The sequence below is a fragment of the Esox lucius genome, chromosome 9 (assembly GCF_011004845.1).
Source record: "Esox lucius isolate fEsoLuc1 chromosome 9, fEsoLuc1.pri, whole genome shotgun sequence".
Classification (NCBI taxonomy): domain Eukaryota; kingdom Metazoa; phylum Chordata; class Actinopteri; order Esociformes; family Esocidae; genus Esox; species Esox lucius.
Window position 1 is genome coordinate 21465906 of NC_047577.1, and position 17073 is coordinate 21482978.

At 40.0% G+C, this 17073-nt stretch overlaps 1 protein-coding gene across 2 annotated transcripts in view; it reads right to left on the bottom strand.

Moving 5' to 3' along the window:
- The window catches only part of si:ch211-126j24.1 (phosphofurin acidic cluster sorting protein 2), an 85859-nt gene that overhangs the window by 30029 nt on the left and 38757 nt on the right, over positions 1 to 17073 (bottom strand). For both annotated transcript variants that reach the window (XM_010873045.4, XM_010873044.4), the window contains exons 2-10: positions 16219 to 16306; positions 14414 to 14503; positions 13435 to 13560; positions 11112 to 11274; positions 9598 to 9689; positions 9239 to 9322; positions 6054 to 6113; positions 1264 to 1415; positions 861 to 954 (exon numbers count right to left, since the gene is read on the bottom strand). In XM_010873045.4, coding sequence (XP_010871347.1) covers positions 861 to 954; positions 1264 to 1415; positions 6054 to 6113; positions 9239 to 9322; positions 9598 to 9689; positions 11112 to 11274; positions 13435 to 13560; positions 14414 to 14503; positions 16219 to 16306 — 949 coding nt within the window. The remainder of the gene's footprint in view (positions 1 to 860; positions 955 to 1263; positions 1416 to 6053; positions 6114 to 9238; positions 9323 to 9597; positions 9690 to 11111; positions 11275 to 13434; positions 13561 to 14413; positions 14504 to 16218; positions 16307 to 17073) is intronic.

Genomic DNA, 17073 nt, shown 5'->3' on the forward strand with positions numbered 1-17073 from the left:
TAGCTCCTGACTGTAATCCACAACAGTAGTGTGGCCAGCGAAGCTGCTTTTGCTGCCGTAAGCCAAGGCAACCGACAAATGGAACTTATAGACTGAAATAGTCAGTGTCATAATCAAATAAAATATAATGGCAAAATGTGAAATGGTTCTTTTTGCATTTCACCATGAGGAATTTCAGAATCAGTTTAAATAAGGTCTTTGATGAGGCTTACCCCGGCTCAACGTTTCGATAACTGTGTGAGTCTAGCAAGGACAAGGTGACGTTTGTCAACCTATTTAATTGAATTATCTCTACAAAAAATATATTTTGTGATATTTAGCCAATATTGCAAAAAATCACATATTCATATATACATTTGCAGTTATGAAAATGCTAAGGTGGTGGAAGCCTACACAAAACACAGACCTTATATAAAGTGGATAAAAAAATCCACTATGGAAGAAATGAATGGTGTAAAAAGGCAAAGAGACACTTCTCATGTTTTGCTGCAAGGTTTTATGGAGATCACTTATACTATTTCAGTGAATGTGGTACAATGCTGCCGCAAGTTTGATTTACGCTGTGGACTTTGTTACCCTATGTCTGAGGGCTATATTTGGTTCAACACAGCTCTCCTCAACTGTTCACAAATGCCTGGCAAATGGATACCACAAGAGCTACAAATGTACTAAATCTTAAAGGCCTGGCAGGCCAAAAATCATTACTCTTTGAAGGGATATTTCATCCAAGCTACGTATGTAGCTCATCATATGGATAGATAAGTGCACACGAACACGTAAATAGACTATGGATCTGGACAGTCCGCAACCCACCCATTTATGCATAGCTTTAGAGGATTAGTGTGTTTATAAATACTCACAATGCAGGACATCTCTCTCGCCTGGCTCTTTTGACTGTGCAGACTCCCAATCTCGGTCTGAGAGCTTGAATGGGACATTCCTTCAAAGAAGGGCCTGGGTGACAAACGCATAGAAATACAAACTCCTGAACTAGGTAGCAGATTTTGACAGATCTCCTTTATCTCCTTTTATGTCCAGTATTAAACAATACAGAAATCAACTTACCTAATGAAAATATGTATGGTCTTTGACCAGAGTGAGACATTCAGTGGGGTTTTAGTGTTGGTGTACTGACAACATTTTGTGCAGCAATATATAAATGTAGGTGTAAGATGATGTTGGGGTTCGACTGTCTCAGGAATATTTGGTCGGGCATTACTTTAGTAATTGAGGTGTACTGAGTGCAATTAGGCAAGCTCTTACTTGAGTTTGGGTTTAGGCGTGCTGAGCACACTCTCGTTGTCCTCCATCTCGGGACCACTGTCACTCTGGTTGTAGACCTCAAGACTGTCATAGAGTAGGTCAAGATCTTCCTCCACTTCCTGCGTCTGGTCCACTGGATCGGAATCCAAAACCTAGCAAAAATCCAATGGAAAATAATCAGACAGTCAGGCAAGCCATCTGTCAGTTCGTCCATCCATCAATAAACCAACCAAATCAACCCTACAAAGAGCAAATAATTGCCCACTGGCTAGGAAAAACTGATCTTACTGATGAGGAAGGAAGTTCATTTGGCCAGTAGCTCACAAAATAATAGTCTTCAGTCACTGTTATTGTGCCATGAGACGATTAAAAAAAAATCTAAATTTTTCTGGAAAGCTCACAGGTCTCTACACAGAAAACATGGATTTTTTTAACTTCCCTTGGAGTCGGGAAACAGCTGTGTTAATTAGAAAAAACTATTCAGCTATGCCTACTGAGGGGGGAAACCATCTCTATATAATGGTTTCTTCAACTAGGAGAATATATATATATATTTAATATACAGGTGCTGGCCATAAAATTTGAATATCATCAAAAAGTTTATTTATTTCAGTAATACCATTCAATAAGTGAAACTTGTATAATGTATACATTCATTCCACACAGACTGATATATTTCAAGTGTTTATTTCTTTTAATTGTGATGATTATAAATGGCAACTAATGAAAATCCCAAATTCAGTATCTCAGAAAATTTGAATATTACTTATTGTATATAATATTGTATATTAAATAAATATATATATATATCATTTGTCAATCTGTTCCCGAAATGACTGGAAGCATATAACAAAAAGCATTCATTCCAGAGACAGAAAAAGGTTTTATTAATTTCCCCAAGCCATGCATTAACAACCTGGTTGAGTATGTGGTTACAGTCCCTAGATCACATCAATTATATATACATGGTCACTTGAATAATATAGGGGTTGGTTTGGTGGGGCAAAAATGTCAGCAAGACCATTGCCCTTAAATTACGTAGTGTGAAAAGGTAAAAAAGTAAGTAAACCCATGGGAAAGTTTTTTAACAAATTTGGACATATGGAAAGATAATCTTCACTTCAACACAATTGAAAAATAAATGTAACCTAATTTAACAAATTATATTAAAAGAATAAACTAGTATACTTTTTATAAATTGTTTATCAAATACTACAGAAATGCATTTTCATAGTGACAGAATAAGTAAGTACACCCCCTAGCTTCAATAGCTGATGATGTTCCCTTTGGCTGAAATAATTTAGCTTTCTTTCAACTATCAGTCTCTTGCATCTACTGGGAGGGATTTTGGGCTAATCTTCGTTACAGCTTTTTAACTGTGTAATGTTTGAGGGCTTCCTTGCATGCACAGCCTTCTTGAAGCCCCCCCACAGCATTTCAATAGGATTGAGATCTGGGCTTTGAACAGGCTATTCCATAAACCTCCATTTCTTCTTTTTGAGCAATTCTGTTAATGCTCTGCTTGTGTGTTTGGATCATTGTCCTGTTGCACAATCCTTGTTCGGTTCAGCTCCAGCTCTTTTACAGATGGGATCACATTTTCCTCAAGAATTCTCTGGTATAATTTGGAATTCATGGTGACTCAATGATGGCAAATTGGCCTGGCTTTGAGGGAGAAAAGCAGCTCCAAACCATAATGCTTTACAGTTTACATGAGGATCTTCTGTTCAAAGGCAGTGTTTTTGCCAGACATTGTCTGGCCTTGCAGCCAAACAACTCCACCTTTGACTCATTTGTCAAGAGTATATACGTTTTGTTCTTTACCCAGTTGTTGTCTGTCAAATTGTAGTCATTTTTTGATATTATTTTTTTATAGCATAGGCTTCTTCCTTCATGACCTATAATGTAGGCCAAGTTTGTGCCGTCTCTTTTTAAAAGTTGACTCATGCAATTGGATATTGATTGCGGCTAGAGAGGCCTGTACATCCTTGGTTGTTACTCTGGGGTTTTTAAGAGACGTGTGTAAACATCTTTCTGTCAGCTCTTGGGCTGAATTTGGTGGGACTACCTGTCCTATGTAGATTTCCAGTGGTTGGGACTTTTTTTCATTTGTAATCATGCACCTTTATCAATGAATATGGTTAGAATTTAGCAAAACATTTTTTGAAAAATAGCCAACCTCTGCACACATACATAAAGATGGTATCAACACGTTCATCTAACTCTTGGTCGTTGATGAAGGGTCTCATGGTCAAAAATGATTGCTTCCGATAACAAGATGGATGAGAAAACGGCAACCAGTTGATTTCAAATTTTGGATTTAAAATGACCAGTAACTATGGGGTAAAACTGCAGACTCTTAGGCTTAATAATAGGACTGCCTCATCCTGCAAACTGCAGCAATTTAAATAGCTCATCAAAGGGAGAAAAGACACACTGACAGGCAAGCAAACTGATATTTGATAATATGAAGCAGTGAAGCAAGCTGTTTGTGTCTGGCAGAGTTAGCATACGTGATTAGGATGTTCCTTCTTTTATCTTTGTAATTAGCCTGCTAGCTACTGTAATTATGTCAATAACAGGAAGCGTCCTTTGACCTTCGCTCAGGTGTCCACTGCAGTGACCCATGGAGAGTATCAGTGAGGAAATATCTTATGATACCTCGGCAGGTGAAAGTTGACCAAGTACATTTTCATAACTTTACAAATGTAAAACTGAAGGAACTCTTGTTAATCTAAATACCATTGTAGTGTTACAGAGAAATAGCCAAAACATTAGGTATGTCAAAACTAACCGTGTGGTACGTTGTCAAGATGAAAGAAAGCAGTATTGAGCTCATGTTAGTGGGGGCATCACATTATGGGGATATTAGTCATCAGCAGGGACTAGGGCACTTGGCAGGATAGAAAGGAAAATGTATTGAACAATATAAAGAAAAATACTTGAGGAAAACCTGATGCCCATAGCAAGAAAGCTGAAAGAGAACAGGCGTTCACCTTTCAGTATGACCCAACGACCCAAAGAACACATCCAAAATTACAGTGGAGTCACTAAAGAAAACAATTGGAGAACATCATAGAGTGGCACAGTCAGAGGTTTTGTATGAAAGAATTGTCAAATTTGTAGGTATGAAAGTTGGTTGAGACATGGAGTATCCCAACAGACTCAGCTATAATTACTGCCAAAGATGCTTCCCCCATATAGTAAAAACATGCGTTTGATACTCATTGAATTATGAAATATCATTATTGAATTTCTAAGATTTGTCTAGGAGTATTCTTGACAGTTTAAATAAGATGGTTTAAAATGGCAGGGGATGCAGATATGGAGGAGAAATAAGTTAGAAATAGGATGCAGGGAACTGAAACACGTTGTGTGTATGGGGAGAAGGTTTAGAAGTGTTAACGCTGAGAGCGTTACCGCAAGACAATAGGTTTTGCACCTGTTTAGTGTTTTTTTAAATATTATTGTACAACCCTGTTTCCAAAGACGTTGGGACATAAAAACAATGCAATGAAGAAATGCAAATCATGTATCCCTATATTTAATAGAAAATAGTACAAAGACAACATGTCAAATGTTGAAACTGAGAAATGTCATTGTTTTCGGAAAAATACATGAACATTTTGAATTTGATGCCGGCAACATATTTGAAAAAAGTTGGGACAGGGGCATGTTGACGACTGTGTTGCATCAATATTTCTTTTAACAATACTCTCTAAGCGTTTGGGAACTGAGGATCAATTACTTTAGTTTTCAAAGTGAAATGTTTTCCCATTCTTGCTTGATAAAGGATTTCAGCCCCTCAACAGTTCGGGGTCTCCTAGGTTGTATTTTATGTTTCATAATGTGCTAAATGTTTTCAGTGGGTGACAGGTCTGGTCTGTAGGCAGGACAGTTTAGCACCCGGACTCTTTTACTGCAGTGCCAAGCTATTGGAATACGTGCAGAAAATGGTTTTGCCTTGTTGATATAAGCAAGGCCTTCCCTGAAAAAAATATGTAGTTCCATATATGTTGCTCCAAAACCTGCATATATTGTTCAGCATTAATGGTGCCTTCACAGATGTGCAAGTCACCCATGCCATGTGCACTAATGCACCCCCATACCATCACGGATGCTGGATTTTGCACTGTGTGCTGATAACAAGCCAGATGGTCCCTCTCCTCTTTAACCCAGAGGAGGTGGCGTCCATGATTCCCGAGAGGAATCTCAAATTTAGATTTTTCAGACCAGAGGACGATTTTGCACTTTGCCTGTCCATCTTAAAGAGCTTGAGCCCAGAGAAGGCGGCAGCATTTCTGGATCTTGTTAATATATGGTTTCTTCTTTGCACGATGGAGTTGGCATTTGTGGGAATTCAGTGGGCATGTATTTTCCAAGTTACAATAACATTTCTCAGTGTCAACATTCGATATGTTGTCTTCATACTATTAATTATCTATTGAATATACAGTAGGGTTTAAATTATTTGCACAATAATTTGTTGTGTTTTTCTTTACATTTTACACAGCATCCCAAAGTTTTTGGATACAGGGTTGCATTTATCCATCCACGCACTACAGTAGAGGAACCATTTGTAGATGGCTGAATATTTATAAGCACTAACTGAGGATTCTTTGTTGTGATTTATTTGTGAAAGGGTTCTACCTGAAAACAAGAACGTGTTCCCCAACAAGGAGAGCTGAGAAACTGATGAACCATGTACCATTTTCTAGGAGCTTTGCAGACTTGCAGCTTGTCACTGCTCATTCAAATGAAATAGAACGGTTGGAGCATGCAATACTAACCTCATCTGTCACTTTGAATCGCTTCAACAGGGCCACAAACTTCTGTTTAAAATTGGGTTGCTGTAAGAAGAGATGGAGGGAAAGCGAGAGAGTGAAAGATAAAGAATTTGAAGACAACCAACATACAGCAAGGAACAAAGTCAGAGACGTCTGTGTAACCAACAAAGCGGTCTCCAAATCATGCAACGACAGGAGCTCTATAATCCTGACAGCTCAATAAATCACAGTGAGGTTAACCCAGGACAACAGACTTCTGGGTCCCCTAAACATTATTATGCTCTAATGTGACGTTTTTCCCGTGCACAGATCTAGGATACATTTCTTCATTCCTATAGCTGGTAAATGCTGATCCAAAATCTGTGAAAATGAGCAGGTTTTTTCTACTTCCATTAGCATTGACATTTTAGTAATTTACTAGTACATTTATAAGCATATGTTATACATATATTTTCCTTCATGCACTTAAGAAGCTAGAACTTATCTGCGCCATTCAAAAGTCTGTTAATGTTCACACGGTGGGTGGCTTCTACCCAAATGACCTAATGTGACTTTTAAGTGCTGTGTGATTCGCTAATTTAAAATGCATTATCAAAGTGGGTCACTGGATAGAATCAGTAGTGTAATTAAAGATTATTTTGGCAGAGCATCCCTTTATCTACTTCCCCAGAGTCAGATGAACTTGATACAGATTTTATATATATGCTTCCAAGTTAGAGGTTTTTCCACAAGAAATGCTAATTAGCTTAGATCATAGACTAATACATAACAGTGAAATCTTGTATGTAATCGCTTCCTGCAGATGGAACAGAGATGTTGCTAATGCTAGTTAGCAAATGGACAAACGCTGGTTGTAAACATCTTTAAAAAGACACACTGATGTCAATCAATGGTATCAAAGGGTTATTGTCTTGGGGGAAGTAGACCTTTAACAATGCCTAGTTATATGAATTAAGGAAATTATCCTGGCTTTGAGAAAGTCTGAGCGGTGTCAGCCTGCATGTTTGTGCCTGCTTCATTTGCATTCTTAACCAGTAACCTTACTTGGTGTTCTAAGCAGCTACAGTGTATTTTGGTCTAAAAGTGGCTGTTGAACTCATACCCAGGACAACTCTCCTGTCACTGCTGCTTAGACAAGGATTTAGGGTTAAGAAGACACCTTCTGTGCAATCCCAGAAAAGAACAAGACTGAGGAGCAAACACACTTTAAACAGATTACGTTTGACTTCTGATGACTGCACCTATTTGCACTAGCTTGGGATTTACGTGACAGCGCACGCTTATCCTCAGCATGCATTTAACAGGAGAAAGACATTTAATACAATCAGCACAGGAAAACTGTACAGCAATTTCTAAGTAGTTTGTACTCATCCAAAGTACACTCTAAAGTCAATTGAACTCTACTCAGTAAGTGCAATGAAATGTAGGAAAATGGTCCCATGGGGATTTAAAAGCCATATAAGTAGGAACTTACTCCTACTTTTAGTACACATGATCCTGTGTTTTTGCCATCATGCGACATGCCTGGATTTTAATCTAAATTTAAAGCTCCATTTTCTGTCAGATGCTCCAGCAACGCCCTTTTACAACTGCTTTAATTTCTGGTGTGAATCTGAATTCTGGATACTGCCTAAAATGCTGAATACTGGGATCTGAGTTGTCTGCTGGTCTAAGTCACTGATGACACCAGAGTCATTGTGGCCAGGAGTTAGGGTTCAAATTCATATTTGTGACCTAATGCTTTCTTCGTCTTTTTCTAGCACTGTCTGACAGCTACTTCACTGAGTAAAATGTACTTAATGTGCTGTGTGGTTGTTTCACCAAGCTAACTTAAAACAAAAGCACTAAATGTAAGATGCTCTGGACAAGAGCATCTGCTAAATGGCACTTGTTCGGTCTCTGAAAGCTCAATTGTGGTCATTGGCCATTTGGTATGTAGGTCCCGACAAATACTGCCTGGTAAGGCGAATGGTAAGACAGATAACAGGTCACCTGAAATCCTATGACATCGTATTTATTTTCCCCTGTAATATCCTGATTCCCAAACAGTTCTTGAACCTGACAACTAATCAGTTTTGCCCCCTGCTCATTCTTAACAAGGAGAAATCATAAATAACTAGCTGTTTGTCTGTCTAAAAGCCCTCCCTGCACTTGGCTACACAAGAGTGCTCTTGTACGTTTCCATAGCAACAGCATTTCCCATGTTTTCTCCTCTACTTGTCCACTTTAAAGTATTCAACACTCATAAGCCATTTAGAACAACCCCTTAGCTTTCTCTACAAATTAGGATATCTGCAAATGATTTGAACTTGATAAAGTATTCTCAGCATTGTATTGCTAGAAATGTGATCCATCAACACAGTTTGAACAGCTAGTATGTCTTGCACTGAATATTACATCAACACGCAACAGAGTTAAGAATGTACTGTTTGCTCATGACGATCGCTAACGGAAGTATACAATGGTTACCTTTTGAATAAAGGCTGAAAGAGGTTGTGTAGGCAATCAGAGTATCACTGGCCTGAGATCAGTGCATGACAGTGGGACAGCAATTCACAGTTCAACCACTCCAGTAAATGTGGAGGAGTAACTCAGAGGGAGTGTAGCCTAGTTTACTTGCAGGCTCTCATTTCATTTCCCCATGAAAACAGCCAGTCCTGCCTCCACCAGTTTGTTCTGTATTTCCTTTTCATGGAAAGGATTGGTACTGCGTTCCTTGCTTATTGACTATCGGGATTGCTAGTAATTATATTATGTTGTTGTTATCGTTATTAGTAGTATCATAAACACTATCAGGTGATGACAGTAATTTACCCAGGAGCAGAACCTAATGCCAAGACATGCACAACAATACTTTACATGTTCTCCAATAAACGGTTACACTAATATGTAGCGTATTCTGTCTGAACAACCTCTTTTCAGGGACCCCCGCAAAGTGTGATAGCACATTGACACAAGTTTCAATGGTGCCGTGACCCTAACTCAGATCAGCAGCCACGGTACTGACTGGTACCTTTTGTATAGCTCAAATGTACAAAAGGTCAAGGAAGGAGGTTAGGTTTGTTTTCAATTCAAGGACCACAGGTTCGGGCAATTGACGAGTGGAGAAAGCAAGTATGACATGGGTGGCATGACAAACTCGAAAATATTACCATGTTATTCATGTAGGAAAGCTGTGTTATCCCTACCCTGGTCATGGATGTTGTCCGAATCATTTTCCTCCGGTTTTTCTTTGGCTTCCTCTGTACATCATCATCTTCATCATAAAGGTCCTACGGAAAAGTTTCATATCATACACATCAGTAATTTACAGCTCATATGAAATCAGGTGCACTAACACTTGGATAAAACAAAAGTGGTTATGGATTGAAAAATGCTACTCCAATGACATTTTGTTGAAACTAACTGCTGGAATCCAGGACAATAGAATCATAAGATTTACTGTATGGGTATGTAGCATGTGTGACTGAAAACAGCTTCAGTTATTACAGATACTTTAAACTGGAGATCTTCCCAATTGGCACATTTAAAAAGGGCTGTTTCTCACCACTGGTTGAACAGCATCATCACTGGCTTCCTGCTCCGAGGAGTAGCTGTCGTCGTCATCCTCTGAATAGTTGTCCATATCCGGGGAGCGATCTTGAGGCGAAAGACAGAAACACAAGCTAAATGGAAATCCTCTGTTGACTCACCACAAAATATAAACATTGATTTGTAATAGCTATGAAGACTTTTGCTTTTTTCGGAGGCCCTGAGCTTGAATTAAGTATGAATGTCTTCCAAGTCACCCAATACTTCCTCAAGGATGGGGAAACAGGATGATTTTGCCCAACATTTTTAAAGGGATTTCATAAAGACAGCATTCTGCCGGCCATCTGGCTAATATTTCATTCATGACAGATGATTTTATTGTAGGGCGTAGGTTGTCTGTTTCACAGTGAATTCCTTTATATTAGTGCAGCTGACATCTGTCTTTATACCTAGGCTTCCATTTAGTCTCAGAGCACAGAGAACCTTAGGTGCCAGGCTATAATCGCCTTAGGACCCACAGATTAATATCTGACATATTTCCATAGTGACATTGGTCGTAATGTATTCAAGCTGGGCACGCCAGTCATTGTGAGGGCTAAAGGCTTCTTTATTATTAACTGTGGTATGTGGACATAGGGAGTATGTTGGAAGGACTCATCCCATGGGAGCATTAGTTTTGAGCCTAATGCACTTTAGTAAAGATCCTTGGTTTTTCAAATTTGTAATATTATGTTGTGAATGTGAGGAAATATCCAGTGATTCAAGGACTGAATCGCTGGATTCCACTGAAATGAAAACAAACCAAAAAAACACAGAAAAGCTACCAAGGAAAAGAAAACCGAAAGCATTTTTCATTACAACCATTTAGCCGAGCCGTTCCCTGTATAACCATCTGACAAAATATGGTTTCTTTCTTAGCGTCTTCTCCCATTGCTGTGTGCACGCTGAGGAAAATGCTTCACTCACTCTGGCTTCTGCTGGCTTTCTGGGAGTAATGTGGGATAAAAGTGCAGTGCAATTATAGCATCCAGTCCATCTGCCTCACGCAGCAACAAAAAAGACCCAGCCCCAAACCCCAGTTTATGTAGATGAACAGCTTTTCTTAGACTGCAGGCCAAAGCCTTGATGACTGCAGGCCAAAGCCTTGATGACTGCAGGTCAAAGCCTTGATGACTGCAGGTCAAAGCCTTGATGACTGCAGGCCAAAGCCTTGATGACTGCAGGCCAAAGCCTTGATGACTGCAGGCCAAAGCCTTGATGACTGCAGGCCAAAGCCTTGATGACTGCAGGCCAAAGCCTTGATGACTGCAGGCCAAAGCCTTGATGACTGCAGGCCAAAGCCTTGATGACTGCAGGCCAAAGCCTTGATGACTGCAGGTCAAAGCCTTGATGACTGCAGGTCAAAGCCTTGATGACTGCAGGTCAAAACCTTGATGACTGCAGGTCAAAGCCTTGATGACTGCAGGTCAAAGCCTTGATGACTGCAGGCCAAAGCCTTGATGACTGCAGGCCAAAGCCTTGGATCCCTACCTGACGCTTTGGCCTTGGGCCCTGACTGCCCGCTGCCGTCCTCATGGTCAATGGGCTGGCTGGACAGGGAATACACGCTGAGCTCGGCCGCGCGCACCGGCACCTCTTTCACGTTGCTATGGAGACCCAGGATCTGGGCTCCATCTGTTGGGTGCTGCATCACCTAAACACACAAGAGGATGGCGGTGTTTGAGCGACACACTTGTGATGTAACGTTTACGCCCACGGAACAAAATGTCCATGAGTTCAAGTGAAATACATAAGTTAATACAGGGACACCCCGCACAAGGCATACACTTTTCATATAAGTCATTTCTCCGACACTCCAAGCCTAGCAGGTGGGTATCACAGTAGATAGTGTATACATTTTCCGCACATTGTTATATAAGATAAAGCTCGTGCACGCACTCACACATACAGATATTTGCTCGTACAAATGCAGAGACGCGTGCCCCTTCAACTGAAGTGCACAGTTGAGTTTTCCACCCATGTTTTCATCCTGCCGTCCAATCAGATGGGATTTGTGCCTCTCAATGCCGAAACCCCATCACAGCCTTCACAGTCACCGTACATCTCAATGTACACCGTAAGAGGGTTTGCAGCCTCTTACAGTGGAAAATGAGTGGAAAATGAAAGCCCCAGATTTTCTCCAATTTATCGTTGTCACTCAAACCACAGGTTAAGGCCGAAGACACTTTGTTCAACCAGTCACATCTCTGAGTGTGAGAAGTTCTCTGTCATTTCCCCTGGCACGTCCCAGGCGTGCTGTATTATTCAGCCATTTGCGGAGGTGGTGCTGTGAATCTAATTGCCAGTGTTTGAAGGATGGAGACCTGAGGAGTTGTACTGCAGCTAATGCAGTCCTGTACTGGGTTTGTAGGAAAGGGAAATCATGCCTACAATTAGGGCTACATATGGGTTCATGGTTTGATGCCTAGTGCAGGTGTAGAATCATTTAGACATTTGCATAGCATTATGACATTTGCGGGTGTTTTTAAATCGTATTTGCATTTTCAATTAAGTCATATCCAAATTAATCTACAGCACGGCCTCATTGCATGCTCAAATGGGTTTGGGAAAGTTCTCGCATGCCTTCCTCCTAAGCATTAGCACTGACCCATTCAGATTTTTCCCACATTGGTCGTGCACGCGCATGCGGGTGCACTCCCTCACGACGACCTCGATTAGCTTTGCAGACAAACAAGCCGCTTGAGGGTGTTGCTACAGCAATGACCCCGGGATATCCCGGCCTCTCCCCAGGTGCTGCGGTTCAAACTGTACTGCTCATGGGGCTCTCCAGCCTTGTCACACAGCAGCACAGTTACTGCACAAACATAGGCTATGGTGTTTAGCTCGGTGCCATGAAAGAGTGCCTTAAGACTAACCACATGGGAGGTCAAGAGGTGGGTTTCCAGAGATGGCGCTGGCTAATTTACTGCATATATTTATGCTTTCTTGTTATGTCTGGTTAAATGATACAATATCACTTCTGAATTCTTGCAACAATAAATTTAACACAGACTGCCAACAAAAAGGGTGCTGAATTGTGACTGCTATAGTACCCAACGGTCATCAAAATGTATCAAAGGTCAAAAAAGAATTTCAATACAAAAATCTAAAACAATTCAATCCATCCCCTTTAAAACAATATTTAACATTTTAAGCACACATATGGCGTTTAAAAAAAAAAATCTGTTTTGATATTATATTAATTCATAAGCACCCTCAAAAAATCTATCAACATTCACCATGGCTTGTCCCCAAAGACATGTCCCATTACATATTCATGATTTATGTCATCTTGAATATTAACACAAGACGCAAATATTTGTATCAAAATAGCCCCCACAAGTTGTGGAAACTGACATATCATCGTAGAATAACTACTGGAGGCAAAGAATTAAAGAGCAATGTAAACGTGGAGGTGGTTTACATTAACTCATCTCATGTAGGGGGATATATTACTTTAAGTACAGCATTTTCTCCTTTCTCTTGTCATGTAGTTGCCATGCCGGTGTGTTTAATCAAAATTTTTACTCCCACACTGTTTTGAGAAAAGGTGGTTGGTGTAGCTAATTCTGTGAAGAGATGATCGTATGAATTGTGTTAATTGTCAATTTGTTTATGATGATGAGAAGTATATTTTCTGAAGGTAATTACTTGAACTTTGCTTGCTGTAGTTGTATGCCTCCTGATCGATGGACTTCATGTTTAGATGACAAGTTGATTGGGATATGCTCAGCACATCTGAGAGCCACTGACCTATCAGGCCAAACCAGTAAGCTACACAGTTAAGGATTTAATCAACCATTTCTGCCTTTACCTCCGCCATGTTGATGACGCCCACAGCCAATGTCTTGTACCCAAGAATGGTGCGGTTCTTGTAGCGCTTCCTCCTCTGCAACATGATTTGCAATCGATTGGCATCCCTTTTGAGGAAATGGGGATACTATTGGGTGGAAGAAAAGAGCATAACACACATGCAGTGTTGTTACAGGAGATTACATCACGTCTTACTGTGCTGCCACGCTTTTTCTCAGTCAGTTTTCTGGTCTTTGATGCCTTTCTGATTCGCTACCTTTATTATTAACTGTGGTATGTGGACATAGGGAGTATGTTGGAAGGACTCATCCCATGGGAGCATTAGTTTTGAGCTTAATGCACTTTAGTAAAGATTCTTGGTTTTTCAAATGTGTAATATTATGTTGTGAATGTGAGGAAATATCCAGAGGTACGTTGAACTCCAAACAGAGGTACTGGAAATATAACTGAAAGGGTGTAATTTACATGGATTTACATGGATATTTCATCAAACGTCATTGACACGAAAGAGCTCTGTTACAGGTTGGTAATGCTGAGATTAGGACCTCGAATAACATACAAAGCAATTAGTGAAGACCATGAAAAACTGGAATATAATGGTGGCTATAGCCACGTTCAACAAGTATCTTCTAGCTTTATCCATTGGTAGTATGTTGCCTTGTCTTGATGGCTTGCAAGCTTTTAATGTAATTAATCCTCTGACAACATTTTCAATGTTTCAAACAACAACTAGGTGATTATGTGTTTGGTTAACTTGCTTTAACTCCATTTGCGTTTTCATTAATTGTTGTAAATTTTATCCGTCCACTACTGTACAAGCTGTTAGCTACAGAAATGTCAGTAGAAGTAAAAAAATAAGTGAATATTCTGGATTCTTCAAAAATAAATGTGATTATTCATTCATAACTGCCAAAATGGATATAGCAACTCCAGATGGCACTTTTAAAAGCAATTATTGACAGTGTGATTTGTGTTTGTACCTGGAGTGAAAAGGTCAGTTCAAGGTCGGTCTCCATTAGTCCGTCTGGGGGAAGGACATACTCATTAGACCTCAGGATACGCTTGGAGCCCTGTGTGGGGGGGTAGATATAAAGCAAATTAATGAATGGTGATGGACATAAATATGTATGCTAATCTTTGACGTTGCTCGATTCCCTGAAAAAAAGGAATAAAAGTCCCTGTGAGAAAGACATTTCTTAAAACCAGAAAAGGTATCAGGCAAGCCTAGTTCAGCCGGGCTGGAATTTAAAGTAATTAATATTGTTACCAGTCCAGGATTTGAACCAGAGTCGCCCACATGAGAGGATATGTCTTTAGCCACTACACCACAGAACTGCACTTATGAAATCTCGGTATAGAGTCTCGCCATTAGATCATTTTGGGTTAAACTGACTAACGTTTCTTATTAAGGTTACCTCCACCACAAATAGCATCTATAAACTGTATGGCTTTTGCCACTGGTTGTTTTAACAGCTTATTAGCCATTTGTGAATGACATTGGCAAAAATACTCTGAACATATTTCTGAAGTAATAAATGTATAATTTCAGGGGACTGCTTTAGCTTGGGACACGCTTCTCAAACTGTGACGTCTGGTCACTGCCCTTAGCTTGTTGTCCAAATCAACCAACTGGAAACGCAATGGGCTAATTGCTAGCTGGTAACTAGAAAACAAGGAATGGCAGATGTCAGCATCAAGCTCATAATGAACTGTTGCACGCAGCTGTGGACAGTTATCAAAGTCATAAAGCTTCACAATTCATTCAGTCCTTAGAGAAAAGAGAGGGCAGGAAAGTTTGTGGAAAAAACTAATAACATGACAGAAACTGCGTTCAGACCTGATTTCCTTCCATTGTGACTCAGCTAACTCAAGAGGGCGCTAGACCCTTTAAGGCGCGAATGCTAATTGATGCCAGAGCAAAAAGAGAAGGTGGCTTACAAGAGTACCTCACTCAGGCCCTGAAAGATGACCATGTGTTTATTTGGCAATTGATTTCAGACAAAGCAGCAACCAAAGCTATTGGCTACTGGCCTAGGATGGTTGAGCAGTCGAAGCTGCTGCCTTCAGTGCGCACGTGTTGTCCTGCAGCATGGGTTTGAATCCAGAGCTATTTAAGCAAAAACTCACTCCTCTATCCTCACTGTATCAATAGAGTGTAAATGCCAGAAAAAATAATATATATTTGCATAGGGAAATTCACTAGTGATATCCCCCAGAATAGAAACAAGAAAGAAGTACAAGATTCACATACACAATGTTCTTTCTCTCTGACTGCACAGAACACTGAAGCAGTAAGAGAGCGCTGGGCCGTACCATGACCAAAATGACCCCTTTGGAATGCAGTGCCCCAAGTAACGGTCGTTAATGACTCCCCTTCCCACATAACTGCAATCTTGTTCCTTTCTCTATGTTCCTTTCTCTCTGTTCCTATCATACAAGCTATCACCCTGGTAACTGCTTAGGCACTCCTCTGGGACTATTGAGCTCGGCGAAGTAGAGACTCTGGGGAGGTTATCAGGTGTGAAGGGGAAAAAAGCCTGCAGCCACTGTACGTTCCAGTTCAAACAGGGTGCTCGAAATGACAAAAAAATTATGTGCAAATTAAGGCTGAGTAAAAGGCCTGTTTGAGGAGCACAAAGTAGTAAAACATATATCTGATGGTTTTGTTAGACATGTAAACATTTGTTACCAAACCAACTTACAACACAAGACTGCAATGGTCAATATCAATCCAAGTTTGTTATTAATCCAATTAGAATCCTTAATCTTTCTAATCAGGACTCACCTGTATTTTGACAGCTATCACCACAGAGCTAAGCTCTCGGTCCAGTTCTTTGAGGACAATCAGCTTCTTGAGGGTCAGGCTGCACAATCTGTGGACAACAGGGGATACAGGGACAGGGTTTCATTTGGATTCATTTAGATCATTTCAAACACACACAACTGTACATAAACACTCTCATATGATACAGCGGTTGAATTACAGCATGCAGCATATAGGTATGTCCCACTGGGTTTGGAACAATGGAACTTAAAATATAAATGTCTGTATATATCAACTCTAAGGTGATTGTTAGTATGAATGACGATATCAAGTCAATTTTCAAAGCGAATGCTACATTTAGGCAAACACTGTATATAGAGATAAAGTCTACACTTTAGAGTTGGAGTGCTTTCTGTATTGTTATTTTGTGACAGAAAAGTTTCACTTTTGCCGACAAACTACAAGCTGTGGCCCAAGGCCACACAAATACTTCATCATATTTCCGACTTTCTATCAAGGAAAATGCCATCTAATTTACAAAGTAGGCACACTTTGATAGATAGTACTTATTATTTACTTGAGTTACAGCACTAAGCACTCACAACCTGAGGTTGACTGGGGGCTTGTTTGTTTTGCATGGCCCAATAACCTGAATGGGCATTCTCATTTCAAATCTCTTCACCCACCCATGGCACTGTTCACAGCTAATCTGAGTTGACACAAACAAACATTAGGCTATTTATCATATCACTGTCCGAGTTTAAAGAACAACACTAAATTGAACAGCCTGTCTCCTCAGGCCATTTTCGGAACGTTCCATCAAATAGATGCAGAGTTTTAAAATGAGATTGGAAAAGAAAAAAAGTTAAAAAAGTT